This window comes from Eptesicus fuscus, chromosome 16, assembly GCF_027574615.1.
Source record: "Eptesicus fuscus isolate TK198812 chromosome 16, DD_ASM_mEF_20220401, whole genome shotgun sequence".
NCBI lineage: Eukaryota > Metazoa > Chordata > Mammalia > Chiroptera > Vespertilionidae > Eptesicus > Eptesicus fuscus.
This window is the reverse complement of record NC_072488.1, coordinates 20,036,400-20,056,307: the sequence shown is the minus strand read 5'-3', so window position 1 is coordinate 20,056,307 and position 19,908 is coordinate 20,036,400. Positions and strand designations below refer to the sequence as shown.

The 19,908-nt window shown below is 44.8% G+C and overlaps 1 protein-coding gene across 1 annotated transcript in view; it reads right to left on the bottom strand.

Annotated features, from left to right (window-relative positions):
• TMEM178A (transmembrane protein 178A) overlaps positions 1–19,908 on the bottom strand; it is a 42,281-nt gene that overhangs the window by 421 nt on the left and 21,952 nt on the right. Inside the window, exons 2-3 of the mRNA XM_008162216.3 lie at positions 11,679–11,792; positions 9,876–10,013 (exon numbers count right to left, since the gene is read on the bottom strand). Of these exons, the coding sequence (XP_008160438.2) occupies positions 9,876–10,013; positions 11,679–11,792 (252 nt within the window). The remainder of the gene's footprint in view (positions 1–9,875; positions 10,014–11,678; positions 11,793–19,908) is intronic.

Sequence of the window (19,908 nt, the reverse complement as noted above, 5' to 3'; positions counted from 1 at the left end):
ACCTTTATGTGCCAGACTGTAGGCTAGGCATTGTAGATGCAGGAATGAAGAACACAGGGGAGAATTCTAATAACTTGAATTATTCAGAATTATCTTGCTTGAATGGTATGTATATTTAAATTGACATTTGTTTAAAAGTTAATAAAAATTGTAATTATTTTTAAAACTCTTCTATAACCACTCAAACCTAATGTAAAAGTTTTCATTTCTCTTGTTCCATACCCCATTTTTGCCCCATTTTTATTTTATTTATTTATTTATTTACATATATATATATTTCTTCATTGATTTCAGAGAGGAAGGGAGAGGGAGAGAGAGATAGAAACATCAATGATGAGAGAGAATCATTGATTGGCTGCCTCCTGCACGCCCCCTACTGGGGACTGAGCCCACTACCTGGGCATATGCCCTTGGCCAGAATCGAACCTGGGACCCTTCAGTCCGCAGGCCGATGCTCCATCCACTGAGCCAAACTGGTTAGGGCTGCCCCATTTTTATATAGCTGCAATCATCCTACAAAGCCTGCTTTCTCTTTGAATTACCACCAGCATTAGTGCTTGTCATGTTGCCTGTAAATAATACTTTAAATTAATTTTTACAAGTGCTAAATCATTTCTTAAGTTACACAGCCTGGCACATACTAGGGCCTCAACAAATCATGTGGGGATGTGTGTGTGTGTGTGTGTGTGTGTGTGTGTGTGTGTGTGTGTGTGTGTTTAATGAATGATTAAAAACTTTGAGATAATATAATTAAATCCAGGAAATTGGAAATGATGTAAAAATAGCTGAGTAAGCAGGTCATATACTTCAACCACTCCAAATGTAGGCGATTTGGATGATATAAATGGACAGACCTGAAATTTTACTTTTTTATACCAACACATGTATCATTGTCCTGCCACTAAAATCGAGACTCTGATAAAAATCCCCCAAACACAGGCTGTTAAGTATTCAAGTGATGCTCCTATTCCACCACAATGGACCCCCAAGGATCCTCCTTTGGGTGGGCAGGGGATCAGAATGAGACTGTTGCTGAGCTGAAGATGGGCACTAAAAACCAAATCTGGTCCCCTCTGACCTATGGGAATGCCCACTTTGGTCCCAGTCTTACACGGCTCTCCTTCGTTCTTCGGTTTATGCTGCGTACAGTGGAGGTCACACTTATTCGCTGAGAAATTGTTTTGGTGACTTTAGGGATCTATGCAGCCTCTCCATAGGAAAACAGAGGCACAGATTTGGGAATAAGAAAATGCCCCCTTTTAAACAGAGCTTTGGGGATCAGAAACACTACCAGAAAAATAAACGCAGAGCCGGCAGCAATCGGGAAGAAATAAAGATGACCTGAATGCAATTTTTTAAGTGCTGCAATTCTGCCTCCACTCAAATCATGTAAGAGCACATTGCCTGAATCCTTTTCCAAATGTTCATTTAGAAAAGAAATGTTTTCAATTAAAAGGATGCGTGATCTGAGATAATTTGATATTTTCTACTCGGCCTAATTCTGTTTTTAAACTCTAAAGTGATTGCTTTTCTACAAAGGATAAAATCTTGTCTTCCGAGTCCTTGCTCCGGAATATAAAGGCAAACATGTCACTTTGAGTTCTCCAAAGAAAGATCATCATAGAAATAATTCTTTCATAAAGGAATGAACCCGGCAAAAAAAAAAAAAAAAAAAAAAAGAATACTCCTCTGCTCTTTTCAAATCTTGTGAAGAGCAAATGTTCTTACATCTACAAGAATGTTCTCCCTGGCACCAACACAAAGACAGTGTTTATATATAACAAGGTCCTTCTAACCGATTCTGGGAATAGAACAATAAGGCAGTTAGAAAAAATCCCATCTTCAACAGGTACAAGATAATAATAGAAAAATGACCTGTTTGCAGTTAAATCCATTCTGCATTTAACTGTCTGCACCCAGCTGAATGCTTAAAACAAAGCTTTTTGCCCTGGCTGGGTGGCTCATGTGATTGGAGCACTGTGCCATACACCAAAAGGTTGTGGGTTCGATTCCTGTACAGGGTACATACCTAGGTTGCAGGTTTGATCCCCGGTCAGGGCTCATAAGGGAGGCAACCAATCGATGTCTCTCTCACATCTATGTTTCTCTCTCTCTCTCTCTTCCTTCCCCTCTCGCAAAATAAATAAATAAATACATAAATAAATAAATAAATAAATAAATAAATAAATAAATGTAAAATAAAAATCAATAAAAAATATATATCCTTGTGTGAGGATTAAAAAAAAAGTCTTTTTACAAGTAACATGGTTTTAATGACCTCTGAAAGCTTGAGTCCAAACTTAGACTTTTAAGCATCCTTTGATGTCCAAATGCAATAGGCTGAGATGCAGGAAATGCATTTTCTGGTCCCCAGATCCACTGCTAATCACTGTGCAACCTTGAAATTACCTAGCCTCGCTGAGCCTTCATTTCTTCATCTAGGAAAAAAAGAGGAGTGGTGGGGAGCTGGTTACTGAAGTCCCTTACACTGTCAAATTTCTGTAATTCAGTTATTCCAAAATGTGGCGTAGTTCCAAAAACGTCCTAGGGAATCTATTATCTGGTAATAAGCACCTAAATAAAAAACAGCTTGTCATGGATTTTCTTTCTGTATTGACTCCCTTTGATTTTGCACGAAACGTTGATTTTTTTTTTTAGCGCCTCTCCCCTGCCAACTCCATAAAATTGCGTTAGGTGAAATGAAGTTTAGCAGAACACGTCTAGCTCACACTGAGCAGAAAGGGATGATCAGAAACCATCCAACCTGCAGACGTCACAGAGGCTGGTTTTCTCTGCCTTCCGCGTCCGGAGTGGTGGTGCTCTCCCTGGGCACCTGGTTTGTGCTTACTTCATGGACACGGTGAACGTGTCACTAATAAAATGTCTTTCTTGGACTGAGTTGCCAGAAAGCTGAAACTCCCTAAAACTAAATCAGGGGCCCACCACGGGCAAAAGTCGGGGGCTTTATGGCATGCTTTTTTGCTACTAAGCGCACCCTTGGGTCCATCATGCTTGCAAACCTGATTGCTCGTCTTATTTTTATGACTTGGTTGTGTTTATTTTATCATAAAATATTATATGCAGTTCTGTTCCATTTAAGTTCTTTTTGGAATAGGGCACTCCTCAAACCTTGATGAAAACCTGCTTTATTTTCTGAGGCCTTGACTCACTCAGCTGACAGTGGTAGAAAGGGTTACCATGAGCCCACAAATATGCCTCCATCTGTCCTTCCCCCGTCCCACAAATGCCCCCACAGGCTGGTCTTTAGTGACATTCTTTCATCTTTCCAAGGTGTCCTTGAAGTTGCTCTGAATGAGAGGAAAGCCAAGATTAACAAAAGAGTATATCTGAGAGTTCCTCCTTTTTAGAGGCTCACATCTCTAAGAAGTTCCCACATATGTCATTTGTGGGATGGGCAGGACTGTGTTTGAAATACTACAAGGAAAGGTACGGAGACTAGACAAAGCGTTGTGTCCAAAGCTTTTGTAAAAAGAGGCCTGACCCATTCTAGGTATTTTAAAAAGTAAAAATAAAACCATCTAACTTAAAAGGCACCAAGAAAAAGTGTTGTTTAAACATCTTTGTTGTACCTGGATTGTTAGTCCTAGGTCAATTTTTATACCGTGGAATTCCATTTTGGTTCCATATCTATGATTAAAATAAAGAAATCATAATATGCTAATTAGACCGGATAGCCAAATGACCTTCCGGACGAAGCCGGGGCTGGGAGGGCTGAGCCCCTTGCATGAATTTTGTGCATCGGGCCTCTAGTTTTAAATAATGCTGCCATTTTGTCAGTAGCAATCTAGTTCATGGGACAGGGGCATGAGAAGATAAGGTAGCGCCCCGCATTCCAATGTTCCAAATCTAATGGCACTTCCTAAAACGCATGAGGAGAGAAGCTGCCTCTCCTCCATTCTTCTCGGAGGTTTTTCCTTCCCTTTTCCTTCTCCCCTGACCAGCTGGGAGTGACCTGTGGCTACCACGGATACTCTTCAGCCCAGCTGGTGGCGCCCAGGGAGGGAAGTCCCAAGCTCCGTCCTGGCTATTGCCGAGAGCATCTTCAAAAGGGTGAATAATTACTGGTTCTGAAAAGCCCTGCATGCAGCTCATCTTCTTATAAAATATTAAGAGGGTTTCTGCCAATATTCTTAATTAGAAAATACCATGATATCACACGATTATAGGGCTGGAAGGGATATTTTCGGGTCGAGACAGAGAAAATTTATGCGGCCATCCCAGATCATCAACCTAATTTCCCTCCCTAAAATCTTCATGGTGCCTGTGGCCAGCTGGTAAGATGTAATTAGGGTAACTGGGCCCATTCTTTGGACCATCCTCCTTTGATGTGCTTAAAAGGCTGAAAGAAGAAGCAGTTACTTCACCCTGGTTAGCCTGCTTGATAAATAACATAACTGCAATGCCCAAAGGCATAAACATTGCTCCCCTGCCCTCCTCCCCTCTCTCCCCGCCACCCTTTCTTCAAAGAATGACCTGCCCATCATCCTGGTCTCTTTTCAATTTCCAGAAAAAAAAAAAAAAAATGCCTCATGCTACTTTTCACACAGATTGAATGACTGGGCAGGAGTAATAGAGACAGACAAAACTTTACAAAAAAACCCTCACAAACGTAAATAAAAAATCCACAGTCTGCAATTATTAAATCCCCAAACACTCACCCTGTTCCTGAAAGATTGCTTAATCTCATTTAAAGGCAAAGCCTGACCTGATGGGACGTAGGCTATTTATAGTCCACATCGATCCAGCTCAGGATATGTTTTGCTGCAGACATGTTAATGTATTTGATTACAGACCTTGCTGAAGGTGTTAGATAATATATGCACCATGTTCCCTTTCTAAAGGAAAACTTTAACATCTGGAATTCCAAAACCTACCTGTCCCCAAGGGTTTCAGATAAGGCATTTGAGGACTTGTAGTTTTAAGTCATAATCAACGGATAACCTAGATAATTCAATACAGCCACTGCGGCCAAGTCTTATTTTTATTTGAATGAATTAGTCTTTTAAAATTATTATTATTATTTGAATACATTGAAGCAAAGCAATGAATAGCCTAATTGGGGTTTTAATTGTTCCTGAGCTTTGCTGGGTCCGCCTGGGCTCTTGTCTCCCCTTTATCTGCTGTCACTGTGGCCACTCAGGGCATAAAATGGACCCAGTGGGCAATGAGACCCCCATCAAGGGAGGACCAGTACATTAGGAGATAATAAGGACCCTACAACAAGACACAAACGTTGTATTTAGCCTGGCCGGTGTGGCTCAATGGTTGAGCATTGACCCATGAACCAAGAGGTCACCAGTGATTCCCGGTCAAGACACATGATGGCATTTGGGGCTTGATCCCCAGTAGGGAGTATGCAGGAGGCACCCTATCGATGATGTTTCTCTCTCATTGATGTTTCTCTCTATCCCGCTCCCTTCCTCTCTCTCTAAAAATCAATAAAAACGTATTTTTAAAAAATTGTATTGAAAAATGTTGGCATTGAAATGGAAACACTCATAGATACAGAGAACAGCCTGATGTTGCCAAAAGGGAGGAGGGTTGGGGAATGGGTGAAAAAGGTGAAGGTATTAAGAAGTACAAACTGGTAGTTACAAAATAGTCTTGGGATATAAAGTATAAGAGAGGAAATATAGCCACTAATATTGTAATAACTATGTATGGGGCCAGGTGGACACTGGAAGTACTGGGGGAAACACTCTGTAAAGCATATGATTGTCTAAACACTATACTGTACACCTGAAGCCAATACAAAATAATATGGAATATAACTGTAATTGAAAAATTTAAAAAAAATGTTTGCATTGAACAAATTAAGCCTTTAAAATATTTATATTTATAACAACGTATTCTCATAATAATATGACTATGGCTACCGAATGGAAGGCATCATTTAACGTTGATGGAAATACTGCTTCCCAGTGCCCTGGAAGCAGTGTGTTCTAATGACGGGCAGCGGGTCACAGCTAGAAGGTGAGTGTCTTATCCCCTCCGTCCTCTGATGCCTCTGTGACCGTGTGTGTCGCCTCACAGGACATGAAGCCAAAGGGCTACATTTGCAGCCCTTGGGGGATGTGAGGCCTGGCCCTGGTCCTTCTGCAGCACCCCCTGAGAGGCCCCAGGAAAGAGGGAGGGGGAGAGAGCCTGGCTCCCCGGGGAGAACTGACAGTCGGCAGCACTGCTGTTCCACGTGTGGGGAATCAAGGCCTGTCTGTATGCAATAGGCAGAAGGAGGAAGGTCTCAAACTGTCACATCGCTGATGTTCCTCATTGAAGGTCTGGCTAATAAGTTCAGGTGGAAAATGAAGACGCCAGCACATTAGAAGGGGCTAAGTTTAGCATCAAAAATCTGTGGGCGTGATTCTGACAAGGGCTGCTGAAGACACTTCTGCTTAATTAAAATCAATTTTTTCTTTTAACCCTTAGGGCTCTCCTGTCCTGCTGCAACTAAGGAATCTTCTGCAGTGGATTCACATAGTTATCTTGCTGTTTACAAAGGTAACAAAGAGGCATTTGTAGTAGCAAAATACAACAAACCTCCATGAATCCCACAGTAAAGAAACAGATGACTACAACACAGCATAGCCACTCCACGGAAGAACACGAAGCTCTTAAACACTGAGTAGAGGACGATGTAGCGACATGAGGAATGGTGAGGGTATGATGGTAAATGGTAGCCCAGAAGACTATATACTTTCCATGTGATGATGGTCACAAATGTTTCTCTCTCTCTCTCTCTCTCTCTCTCTCTCTCTAATGAGGCAAACTCATGAGCAAGAAAAATAATTAAACAATCTAATTTTTTAGGGGATGGGATCTATAAGTGAATTTTTCCTTTATTCCAAAAATGTTGTTTGGGCAACCAAAGGCACAAGAAGGAAAACAATGTTGTGTTGTGTCTCTTTGTCCTTCAGGAATGGCAATCAAACTTCAAGTTTCTGAGTTTGTTGTTGTTGTTTTGGTTGTTATGGATTTTTATTATTGTGACTGTTGTTTTGTTTTTATTTAACAATTGCCCAGGGGCTTTCCGTAACAAAGCCTGAGAATCCCTGAGCTAGTCTGGCCCCAAGTTACAGGTGACATGTGGATCAGAAAGAAGGGCTGAGCCAGGGACAGGTGGAGCCAGCTCAGGAAACTTGGCTCCTAGCTCTCCTCTGAGCCAACCCAACACTGAACTCCTACCCTTCTTTCATTTAATACCCAACCAGCCCCTCAGTCTCCCAAGGAAAATCCACTGGGCCTGGCTTTTAGGTCCCTGTGATTTATTTTATTGCTAACAGTTGTTTTATATGCTAAATTATTCATGTATTAACCACATTAAGAGTGTCCTTTAAAAACTGCAGGCATACCTCTGAGATATTGCGGGTTAGTTCCTGACCACCGCAATAAAGTGAGTGTCACAATCAAGTGAATCATAATCTTTGCCAGGAGAGGGTCTTGCCTTCAATTTACAAGAAAAGCAACCTCCGTGAAGTACAATAAAGTGACGGACAATAAAACGAGGTATGCCTGGACTCCTACTCAGGCTTTTGTCATCCACAGCTTCTCTCATTTTCCTGACCAGGGGATGTGGTGTGGGCCCGCCCAGGGCTGGGGGGCAGGGGGGTGAATTTGCATTTATTTCATGTATATGGGGACAAGAGTCAGGAAAATGGGGGCTCAGCTAATAAAGGGAGGGAGGAGAATGGGGAGGATTTTTTATGACCAGTGAGCCCCAGCAGAGGCATAAAGGAATTCTCTGGGCAGCACGGGCCGCTGATTCTTTGTTGTCCTGGCCCACTTAGTCTACAATTTGGACTTCAAATGAATCCCTCAGGCAGGCACCTGATGAGTAGTCTTGAGGGTTCAAGTCCTCCTCCAAAACCGCAGGCGCTAGAATTTTAGCCCCCTGTGCTCTGCTGTGTATTCAACAACATCGGGAAAACCTAAATTGGTTTTCTGCTCACAACTACTCAGGGGCCACGTGACTTCTGAATGCTCTGTCAGGATGTTGACATGATGACCCCCATTACTGACAGGGCGGGAAAAGGGGCAGGTGGGAGTTTCCTGGGCTGATTGGTCGAGCACACCAGAAAGCAAAGCGCCACCTACCTGTCAGCCCTGGAAGACAGACCGAAAGAAACCAGTGTCAGTGGGGGGTGAGGGCATGTATGGGTGTGGGGTAGGGGAGACAATGGTAAGATATGTACACATATAATACCTTAATTAAAAAAAAAAGTGAAAAAAAAAAAAAGAAAGAAACCAGTGTCAGCCACAGAGGGGCGCTGCCACCTCCAGTTAACAAGGCTTGCGTAGGTGACCACTACCCTGAGAAGTGCTAGAAAACCCAGTTGTGGTCACTTGAGTAACAGAACTCCAGGTTAATAGAAATAAGCGAAATTCGTGCAAGAGTAGGCCTTCACAGCAGGGGCAGTGCCTCGATCCCTCCCTCACAGCAGCAGCGGCTGCCTCGACCCACACTGCAGCCCCGGCTTCGACCGGAAGGTCGTCCGGAAGGACGCCCAGACGGTCATTCCGCTGTTCAGCCGTTCAGTTGATTTGCATATTATGCTTTTATTATTATAGATGGCCACTTATCTAGAGTAATACTAGTTCTAATACTGAGCATCCTTCGTGAAACTCTTAATTTGGCATTCACGAATCATGCATGCACTAATTTTTTTGTGATTCTTTGCTGTCCTAGCCCTCTTATTCTATAACTAGAGGCCCGATGCACGAAATTCATGCAAGGGGCTTGGCCCTTGCAGCCCCAGCTTCGTCCGGAAGGTCATCCGGACGGTCGTCTGGATGGTCATTCTGCTGTTCAGTCTAATTAGCATATTATCTCTTTATTATATAGGATATAGGATAAGGAACAGACGAAAGATTTCTTCCTTGCACTCAGTGTTCACCATCAACTTAGATCCTGCCTCCTTTTTAGACAAAAATGTCCTTCCCCTGCTAATCAAAAAAGCCATAATTATGTCTCCACCTCCACCCTCCACCCCACCCCCTTCCAATCTCCTGCTTTAAGATCAAGGCACTCCTCCGCTTAAAACCTTCTGGTGGCTTCCATCACCCACAAATTAAATCCAAGCCACCGCCTGCTTCTCATGTGATCCTCCCCTTTCTTTCCCTGCCCCCAGCCACACCAGTCCGCTTTCTGTGGTGCAAAATACACCCGCCCACCCCCACTCTCCTCAGCTGCAGCGCTGCCTCGGCAAGGCCTTCCGGGTTCCCCTATTCCACCCTGTTTATTTTCTTCCTAGCTTTTATCACTCTCATGAATAGTTTATGCCTCCCCACAACAAAAATGGAGAGGGATTTTGTCTGCCTATTTCATTGTGTGTCTCTAGTGCCTAGAGCAGTGTGTGGTAGGTACATAGTGAGTCCTCAAAAAACAACGTGTAGGATGAAATGAATGAAGGTTTTGTGTCGAAACATGACACCGATGACTCCATCACTAAGGGGTGTCATTGAAGTTGACTTTCAGCCTGGGGGGGATGGGCTGCGCCCCTCACGGACCCTCTCTCTCCTCTCTCTCCTCGGGGCTCCTTGTTTGCTGAGAGTCTGGCCAGGGCTGGGGTGCAGTATGCAAAAATGGGACAGAAAAATCAGAGCTGACTCATATGGAGTTCAAACCCAAGATATTGCCATCCAACCTTCGAATGGGCCACAACGAAGAAATTGGGGGTGCATTTTGAACACTATTCTTTCTTTAAATTCTGTATTACCCACCAATGCCAAACGAACCTTCTTCGGGCCACTTTTCTCACGAGTGAAAACAGAATAAATGAAGAGATAACAAAGGGAAGCCAGCGGCTTCCAGAGCAGCCTCACTTTGGCCGGGAGAGGCGTCTGAGGGGCTCACGTACCTGTCATGAGGAACAGGAGGCCGGCCACGTGCTGGGTCAGGCTCTCCTCCCAGAAGAAACTCACCGTGGCCACGATGCAGCCACAGAGCAGGACAGCCACGGCCATGCCCAGGAAGCCGGCGGTGATTCTTCTCAAATCTAATCTCGAAACACAAACAGACATCCAAAATAATAAGCAGAAGGAGAGTCCTTGGAAATTAGAGAAAGAAGAGCTTTGTATATGTTATGAAAATTAATAAGCTGCACAGACAGGCTTAGGGCCTACACGATCGAGGTTTCGGGCACTTCCTTCCCATTTCATAAGAGGACAGATGGGGTGTAACACCCCGAGGGGTCGGCGTTACCCTCTGCGAGTCTGTGGAGAAGTCCATACCAAGTAGAGAAGAGACTAGAGGACAGCGCCAGGGTCAACTTGGATAACAGATAGCAAGTCACTTAGTACACTGAGAGCAAGGTAGGTGTGCAAAATGTCTTTATTATCTTTACAAGCGCAATAGAAATGCAGGTTTCCACCATGGCAATGGCTGTGATTCATCTGACTTTGGAGAAAGAGCCTGAATAGCGAGTTATAGTGAAATACGGTTTCACCTGAGCACCACGGATGCCAGCTACTTTCTTTTCCATTTATATCGATTCCTGCCTATTTTCAAAAAGGATTGGAGAAAGTGAAGGCCATTGTGGTGACTGATATAGGGCCCAAAGAGCACATAGGAGACATCTGCTCATAGCCACCCTCCCCCCCTTAAACATAGGCCCTGCCACCCAAGCACTCACTGCCCCAGGTTAAGGAGGGACTATTCCCACTGTATCCACAACTGTCAGGTTTCATCTATCACAAAAACACAATTGTGATCACTGGGCCAGGAACACAGCCCCTCCCCCACCTTCTAGGCAAAACCAAGGGACGGACTGTCTACAGGTACCTGGACCCCTTTCCACTCTGATTGCTACCCTAAAGCAGCACTCAGACTGTCCTGCTAGCTTTGCGTCTTTCTGTTTTCTTCCTTCCTTCCCTCTGCCTTTTTTTTTTTTTTTTAACAAAGCCAATTTTTTAAATCGTTAGCTTCTTAAAACAATAGGTCCCAAAGATAGGTCTGCAGCCCTTGGGGCCAGGCAACAGGTCTGCGCACACCTGTGCACACATGGAGCTAGGATGAGGGACACACCCCACTGTTAGATGCGTTCGTTTTTGCTTTCCCGAGTTCTCTCTCACCAGGCAGCACAGAGCAACAGTTTTCAAGGAAACATCAGCCCTCTTAAGCATCACATTGCATGATCCTTTCTAGGGTTTCACGTTTTCCTAACAGTGAAAAAGGGTAGCATCTGCCATTGAAATGCAGAGGTAACAGACACCCTCTGAGAAGCTTAGGACATACGCTCATAAAAATAGTGCAGCAGAAACACCAAGGTCTGAGATAGACACAGCAGCTACAATGAATAGCGTAGAAGCCAAACAAAAACAGGACCTAAGGTGTAACCTCTCTGGTGTACTAAGACAAGTGGCCCGCTACCTGCAGGTCCTTATTCCTGATGACTCGGTAGAGAAAGGACTCAGGAAGCCACCAGGGCACCACGCATGCTGCCCTGTCTTACGAAGCCCTTATGCCTGGTTTTCACACATTTGATGTGTCAACGAGGCGTGACCACGGCACAGGGAACCGACTCCCTGAGTCTCTCGGACCAAGTCGAGTTGGCCCCGAGGCCCATGTAGGATCAACACAACATCTTCCCGTCCAAGCCTACGAATACTTGTTGTTCAGAAAGACACCATTTGCTCTCTGGCCCTTGCCCAGAAATACTCACGAAGCAGATGCCATTCATCTTGCTGTATTGTCTTCGTTAAATTGAAAGGAATGTTTCGTAAGCGGATTGGCTGAGAAAAGTGGTACTTGATCGCTGTGCACCGCTGCGCAATACCTTGAGGCAAACAAGAGAAGTGATTTAGTAGTTGCATCTGTAATGGAGTTCTGGAGGCCCGAGGCCGAATAGCGTCTTCCAGACTGAGTGGGATGGGGGAGGGCGTCGGAGTGTCTTGATTATTTTCATTAATAGAGGCCAGTCAGAGCAGTAAAAACCTAAAACATGAAATAATTTTTTTAAATCGTGTTTCTTTCTTTTTTTTTACAGTGTGCTACCTTTAAAAAAAAAACTCCACGTTTCACTTTTGAATGTATTCAATTGGATAAAGATCTAAACTCCTTTTATTGCATGTCAACCCTGAGTTTGTGTTAACTAAATGCAAAACTCCTCAAGGGGAAATGGCCTAAAAGTATACAGATGGTTGGGAGAAATCAGCTTGAAACAGGAAGTTAACACAGATAAATTGCATAGGTCTGAATCTGGTCCAACCACTAACTCTCAAATGGGTTGCATCAAAAAGTTCACTAGGAAGTGTGTGTTTTTGGAAACCAGAGACATTTTTCTATAACGACAACCTTCTGCTAGGCGGCTGAGGTGGTGATTAGGTCTTCAGGCAACCGAAAGAGCCTCTTTAACCCCAGGCCACCTGATGTAATTCCTACACATGAATTTCACTGACCCGAACTCTGGGTCCTGGGAGAAAGGGTGATATTGAAAAATTCCCTGCCCGAGGCACAATATTTTGAAATGGGCAAGTGTATCCATTACTTCTAGTACCTTCTACTGTCCTCCCTTCCAACCCATACTTTTACTGCATAACTTAATATGGGACTATTTTCCCCCTAAAGCCTTCTGAATCCTATAAAAGTATCTACCCTCCCTTCAAATTAAAACACAACAGGACTTCCTTCTTCCATTGTAAATCATCTTGGTCAGTTGTTGGGATAAATGCAATCTGATTAGATTAATTTTAAAAGAGATGTGAGTGAATGTTCATCCTTTAATCCTGGCAGCTGTTTAAAAAAAAAATCCTTATAAATGCAAAATAATCAGTGGAATTTCGGTAAGTACAATACTTAATGCTGGTGATGGGATGTGGACTGGGGAGAAATTGCTCTAGACTCAGAAGGGCTGGCTCTGGAACAACTCCTGTGCTAGGGAAGGAAGTGTGTGGGTCCCTTTTATATCACTGCAAATATCCGCAGGGCCCATCGCCTCCTCTGACCCTTGCTGGGAACAGGCTCGATCCCAGTGGGCAGGGAGAGTAGCAGAAAGGAGGGGAGCAGCCTGCCCAGTCCCCCTCCCCGCTTCCCCTAGGGGAGTCCAGCCGGTGCCAGGAATGACGTAAGCAGTGCACATATCACCACGTTACCGTTCCTTCCCCGCCAGGCCCCCAGGCTAAATTTAAACTGCCAGGATCCCCTGGAGTGAGAAGAGAAAGGAGGTGGGGAGAGTGGCAAGGTCTGCCCTGGACAGTAGTAACAAGCAGTCCTCACAGACCCCTAAGACTGGGAGTCTGATGATGAGCCCAGGGCTCCTCAGCTGAGTTTGCAAGAAAATGTTCTACAGCCCTGATGCTCCCCTCCCTTGGAGACGATTAGAGACTTCGGGCAGAATTAGAAGGGAACGTGGGAGTGAAGGACAGATCAGCAGCAGTGTCAGAGGCCTGCCATTAGCTGTTTTATTTCCTTGTTCTGAAAAGCTTGTTCCACTGTCATAGCCGAAAGTCTAACCGATTACAAGAGGAAAGTGCATGATTAAGGTCTGGCTTCCTCCAGCACACACGCACAACTGACACATGGAAGCTTAACACAAAGCACACAGGAAAAGACCTGTAGTTTCTTGATGGCTTATCAAAGACAAATTAGGTCCTTCTGATAAAAAGACGGAGCGTACACAGGTACCTGGATGGCGGTAAAGACAGAAGTTCCATGTGATGTGACGGTCAAGAGTGATACAGTGAAAGTCCACAAGGAGGCATTAGATTCAAATTTTTTCAAAGCCATGCGTGCAGTTGGAATTAACTGGCTTTCCGGGTTTAGAGAGCAATGAATCTGGCTCTCTGGAAAGGAACACAAAAAGCATGATCTCATAGCACCAGATGGCATCACACAATGGGGGGAAGCAGCATGCGGAGGGTGGAAAAGGACGAGTTGTGGTCTATATTTAGTGATTAATGAGCTTCTTAAAGGGCCAAGGAGAGCCACTTTAATGACGATATTAACCATAGAATCAGATCTATTAATATGCTGCACAGGGGTTAGGAACGGGGTTTATGGGCTGGAGAATGGCTGTTGTTTCTGGTGCTTAGAGAGATGAATCCAATTCCAAGCTTCGTCATAGAAACCCATATTCCAGGTTAAATGAGGGAGAAATGTGAGAAACAGGACGTGCCGTAAAATGTCGTTAGTGCCAATCAAGAAGGAGGCAGCAGATGTGCTAGCGAAAGGCCTTGCAGTCAGACGAACTTGAGTTTGAGTCCCAGCTGCGTGGCTTTGGGCAAATGTAACCTCTCGGAGCCTCAGCCCCCTCATCTGGAAAAGAGCGGGGAATAATGGCAGACAATGTACAGGGTTATAGTGAGGAATGAAAGAGGGTAATTCAAGGACTTAGTTCGTAGGGTGTGGTCCACTGTCAAATAAAGGTCAGCTTTCAATCATGAGTTAGCTCTTGGGACCTGCCCACGTTCTCTGTGCAGAACCATTGCCACACACGAGGAGTCTGTGAAATGGGCATCACAGATGCACCCAGGCAGACACATGCAACAGCTGCCTGAACAATGGCCCACCCGACGCCTCTCCTGTTTCCTCTCCATGCTCACTCCTGGAAGCCGGCTAACTGGCCTCCTTGCCGCTGTTCTCTCCACCCTCCGACCACCTTGCCTTGCCTCTGCTTCATAAACCTGCTGTGTGCAGACGGGGCGGCCTCTGGAGCCTCAGTCACTCATCCGCTACGTGCAGCGTGAGAACCGTTAGGCTTTACACTATCCACCTGCCTTGTACAGTATCATTAACTTCGCATGTTTCTTTAAATTGGCCACTATAAGTGGGAAATAGTTTTCTCGCCGTAATGTGATTATGTATTTATTTTAGAATTATGTGTTTATTTAAAAATAAAGTGCCACAGAGTAAGTGCTACATAATGGTTCATTGCATAGTTTAATGTCCTGCCGATGTGCCACTTTCCACACTTAGGCAAAGAGAAGATGGGGACTTCCCTGCTGGTCCCTGGGAGCAGTAAGCCTGGGTTTGCAGCGTCCAGCTCTGTCTCACCCCTGTTCAAGAACACACCACTGGCTTCCCCCTGAATCAAACCCAGGCTCCAGGTACCTAGCATCTGTCCCTGGCTCCCCACCTCACTTACATTTACTTGGGACTGACCCCCAGGGGCTACCCCACACCTCCCAGACCCCTGCCCTGGCCAGGTGGTGCCCATTTCTTCCTCTACCTACACCCACACCTTAGAACAGTGGTTCTCAACCTTTCTAATGCCGCAACCCTTTAATACAGTTCCTCATGTTGTGGTGACCCCCAACCATAAAATTATTTTCGTGACCCACAGGTTGAGAACCGCTGCTGTAGAGAGCCTAAGACCATCGGAAAACACAGATATTTACATGACGATTCATAACAGTAGCAAAATTACAGTTACGAAGTAGCAACGAAAATAATTTTATGGTTGGGGGTCACCACCACAGGAGGAACTGTATTAAAGGGTCGCGGCATTAGGAAGGTTGAGAACCACTGCCTTAGGACAATCCAAAACCTACTGTCCCTCCAGGCCGCTGCCTACATTCAAAAAACCCTCCCCAAACACAGCAGCCCGTGCAGCTTCCCCCTTCTCTGGCTTGAGTTTGCTGTTCGAGGCTGAGCCACACCTTCTGGCTTGGGTACTCAGGCTTGGTCATTTCCTTATAGATCAGAAAGTCGGCCTCCCTTTGGATTTCCCAAACTCCTTAAGAGTTGAGCCCGTGACCTTTTCCTGGGCTCGTGACAGTTCAGAGACATGTCAACAACAGTTGCTGACAACAGCAGGGTAACCGAGGCTCCGGGTTCTCCAGCGGATGGAAGGGTCAGTGAACAGTTTCCTAAACATTTCAAAGGCCACTGGGAATTCCAGAACTGACCCGTGGGCCGAAGAGTAAAGAACTCTTTTCCCACCAGCTCTGACTGCACACCCCCCCAGTTTAAAAGGAAAGATCAATCGTGGGGGTCACAGGGCAAAGTAGCTGCCATGTTCTGGTCAGAAAGATGTGATTTCAGAGGAATCCGGTGCTAAGCAGGCAAAAGAAAAGGTTGTCCTCATCATCTCCTTTCATGGGTGTGAACAGCCCACACTTAAAATAAATAAACCAAGTGCAGTGGGTGTATAATAGGCTTAGTGCTGTCTTTTAAGCCTCAAATGGCTGAAATGAGTCCTGAAGCCCCCATCATCAAGACTCCAGAAATGAAAGGCGAGAGGTACAAAATGAGTACCTCTAGGATGGCACAATAGAAACACAGTGCAAGGCACATTTAGATATTCGAAATGCCACACCAAAAAAAAAACCAAGTGAGATTAGCTTTCATATATTTTCATTTAACACGCAATCGATATTTTGAAAATTGTTGAGATAGTCTAGATCCCTTTTTCATACGAGGTCTTCGAAACGGAGTGTGTGTTTTCCACTTACGGCACGTCTCTTGGACAAGTCACATTCCAGGTGCTCAGTGGTCTCATGGGGCTGGTGGCTATTGTACGAAAGAAGAGATTTCCAGGAGAAGGTGTTCAAGTAAAAGCAGTGAAAAGCAAGACTTTTGGGTGTAGGAAGTACCTGAAAGATGTGAAAGTCATTCTTTATTTAGATCCTCTCTCCACAATATATTCTCTTGTTCGAGAATTGTCGGTAGCTGTCTCGTATTACTAATGCAGAAATCAGCTTCTCAGTAATGTGGAGCTTTAGTATCTGCATTCACACTCTCTTCTCTGGATGACCACTGGTTTCCCTGAGTTAAGCTTTACTTTTCCTTTAATGTACTTTTTTGGGTATCTACACTAAAACGTAATAAAAGATTTAAAACCAGAGAGTCTCCGCTTCTCAGAACCATCCCGGCACATACAGTCGGTGACACAGCTGTGGGGATGGGTATTCTTCACTGGAGAGGATGCGATTTTATGTGGCCTATGGGGGATTTCAGCCCGGCAGCTTGCTCTCTGCTTCTTCTTCCCTCCCCATTATTATTTTCTCCTTCCTTTTTACCTTCCCTCTCTAGCTGGAGATGGGAGAACCCCAGTGTGGAGGCAATTCCTATTCTTTTGTCTCCATCTCAAAGTTGCCAATGTGGGGAAGGGGGTATAATTATGGCATTGGATAATGTCATTCCTTCTGTGGGAGGCAGACACAGACAGGAACAGACACCCCGTCCCGTACCTTGTTCCCTCAGCCCCAACCCATGTGAAATCGAATACAGCCATCGACTCAGTGGATGCTCAACCACAACACACTGTGTTATTTCCTTCCCACAGGGGATACCAAGTTACAGGGACAGACCCACAGTGGCTGTTGGTTACTTTCGGTCTGGTCACAACATGCTGACCTCAGAGAATCGATACAGTCTGAACAAAAGCTGTCTTAATCGCACATGGGTCTAAAGCTGCTGTTAATACACACCTGATGTTCAAATCTCCTGGATTCAGGGAGGCATCTAGTCAGCGTGGGAAGCAAATCTAAGCTTTCCTCTCTCTCCAGCATGACTTTTTCAGTGAATGTGCCCATCAGTGAATATAGGCTGTTTTTTGAATCAAAAGGTTAAGCCTGTATACCCTCAAACAGGAAGAAACTTGGCAATATGGTTTGTTTTTTTTCCCCCCTGCATGTAATATGTGTGTATAAGAAGCAGCAGGCAAGGGTATAAACTAGAATATTGGCTTTGAAACCAGCGGTGTGACTTAGAGCACTAAACTCACCCACTCTGAGCCTGCATTTCCATGTTTGTAAAATAAGGGTAATACAAGCTCACAGAATTGTCATGAGGATCGAATGTACAGTTGACCTTTGAACAATGTTGTGGCGGTGGGGGGAGGGCATGGAGGGGAGGTTAGGGCTCCGATCCCCTCCCATTTGAAAATCCTCTTAACTGTTGACTCTCCATGGGCCTTTCAAATCCCTGAGTCAAACAACCTGGGACCCAAGGGAAAACAGTATTTTGCACCTGCAGTTGGGAACCCATGTTTGTGAATGTGAAAATACTGTTTTCGATCTAAGGCTGGTTGCATTTGCAGATGGGAAACCCATGGGTTGCAGGGCCAAATGTACATATGGGTCGGGGGGTGGAGGGGACCCACATATAAGTGGACCCGAGCAGTTCAAATCTGAGTTGTTCACGGGTCAACTGTACTTGTAATTTCATCCTCATCTTCAGCATTTGGGAGGAAGTAAGTTGCCAAGTCTCAACCACTACTTTTTGCCATCAAAAGTCAATCATTTATTCTCTTTCACGCATTCATTTATTCATTTGTTCAACAAACATTTATTTAGCAAGTGCCTTTTAGACAGAGGACATACTTTCCGCATCTAGAATATGACACCACAAAAACAAACAAAACAAACTGTAACTCTGAAATGGGAAGAAGGGAGGGAGAGAGATGGGGAGGGGTGTCCCACCTGCGCCTTGATGGCCTATAAACACTGATGGAGTTAGCAATTTCCCAAATACTCAAAAAAGAGCAACTTAGTGGAGAAAGGCTGCCCCATTCAGAATGGGCTGGCAGTGTTCCGGGCAAATTGTCCTTCAAAACAATGCACTGTCAGCCCCTTCCAGGTGTCTTGATAGAATCCTTCTAATGGAGTGGCACTGTCAGGAGTTTGTTCCCTTTATGAGAATGAGCCCTGGATCAAATTGAATTGACTAATTACTCCTGTATATAGAGATTGGGAAAGCAATGTTTGGCAGAGCTAATGCATGAAAATATAGGCAAGGGCAATGGCTCTGCTCAGACTGTGAAAAAAAACGTAAACACATTTGCTACTGTGAACAATGTTCTCATGTCCCCTTCACCAGATGGGCTGCTGGATTTATGAGGGGATGTGTCACAGATACATATCAAGATAAATGGAAACTGGGAGCCCCTTTAAAACACCCTGCAGGATCTAAAGAGAGAGCCTGTGCGGTAGCTGGCTCCATAATTGATAGAGTCGTACCCCTGGGCTTTGACAGGTTATGGAAATCCATTTAAAAAAAAAAATAAAAAATAAACGGATTTTAAACAATATTCTCTACTTTTTCTAAGTCAAGATAAAGGCTCAGCCATCATCAAGCTAAACTGACAAGTCCGAATTTCATTTTCTTTAGCTTCTTCAGCTTACTCTCTCATGATTAGGTGGTCTGATAGGTACCAGAGACAAGAAGTGAAATTGCCAAATTGGATGGGTGACCAAGAATTCACTCCAACGAGAGCAGAGAACGGCACTCACCACCTTCCAGTGGCAAGAACCTTACGGCAGGAAGAAGCCAGATCCCAAAGCCATTTGTAGCAGCTGCAAAAGATTCAGGGGCAGGGCCCTCTGTCTCTGGCAGCCTTTATCACTGTTTCCCATGTGCCCTGCTTCCTCCAACAGCTCCACGGGCATTGCTAAATCATGACCGAAATCTGCCGCAGATAAGCACACTTTTGAGACCGCCAGAATTGCGTTAGCGTAGTTCTAGGAAAAAGGATAATCACACTCTTATTTATTACATGGCCTCTTAGGCTGTATTCAAAGTGCCTTCTCACACATTCTGTAAGTTACAAAAGGCAGACATTCTTCCCTTTTTACATATAAGGAAAACAAGGCACCGACCACTTGAGGGATCTACATCAGCGGTCACCAACCTTTCGGACCTCACGGACCACCAGTGGTCCCCGGACCACCGGTTGGCGACCGCTGATCTGAATAGAAATGATAACCTACTGAGGGCGTGCCACATGCCCGACTCTATGCTGAGAGCTTTACGCCCATTTCCCCCCATGAGGCAGGTTCTGTCATTACCTCTGTTTTACAGAGGAGGAAACAGGCTCAGAGAGGTTCAATAGTCTGCCTGAAGTCCCACGGCTAACAAGTGACTGAGCTGGCATTGAACTTAGCATCTGCCTCCAAAAACCAATTCGCAGCTATCTTCACAGACTTTGTCAGATGAGAATCACTATGACTGTA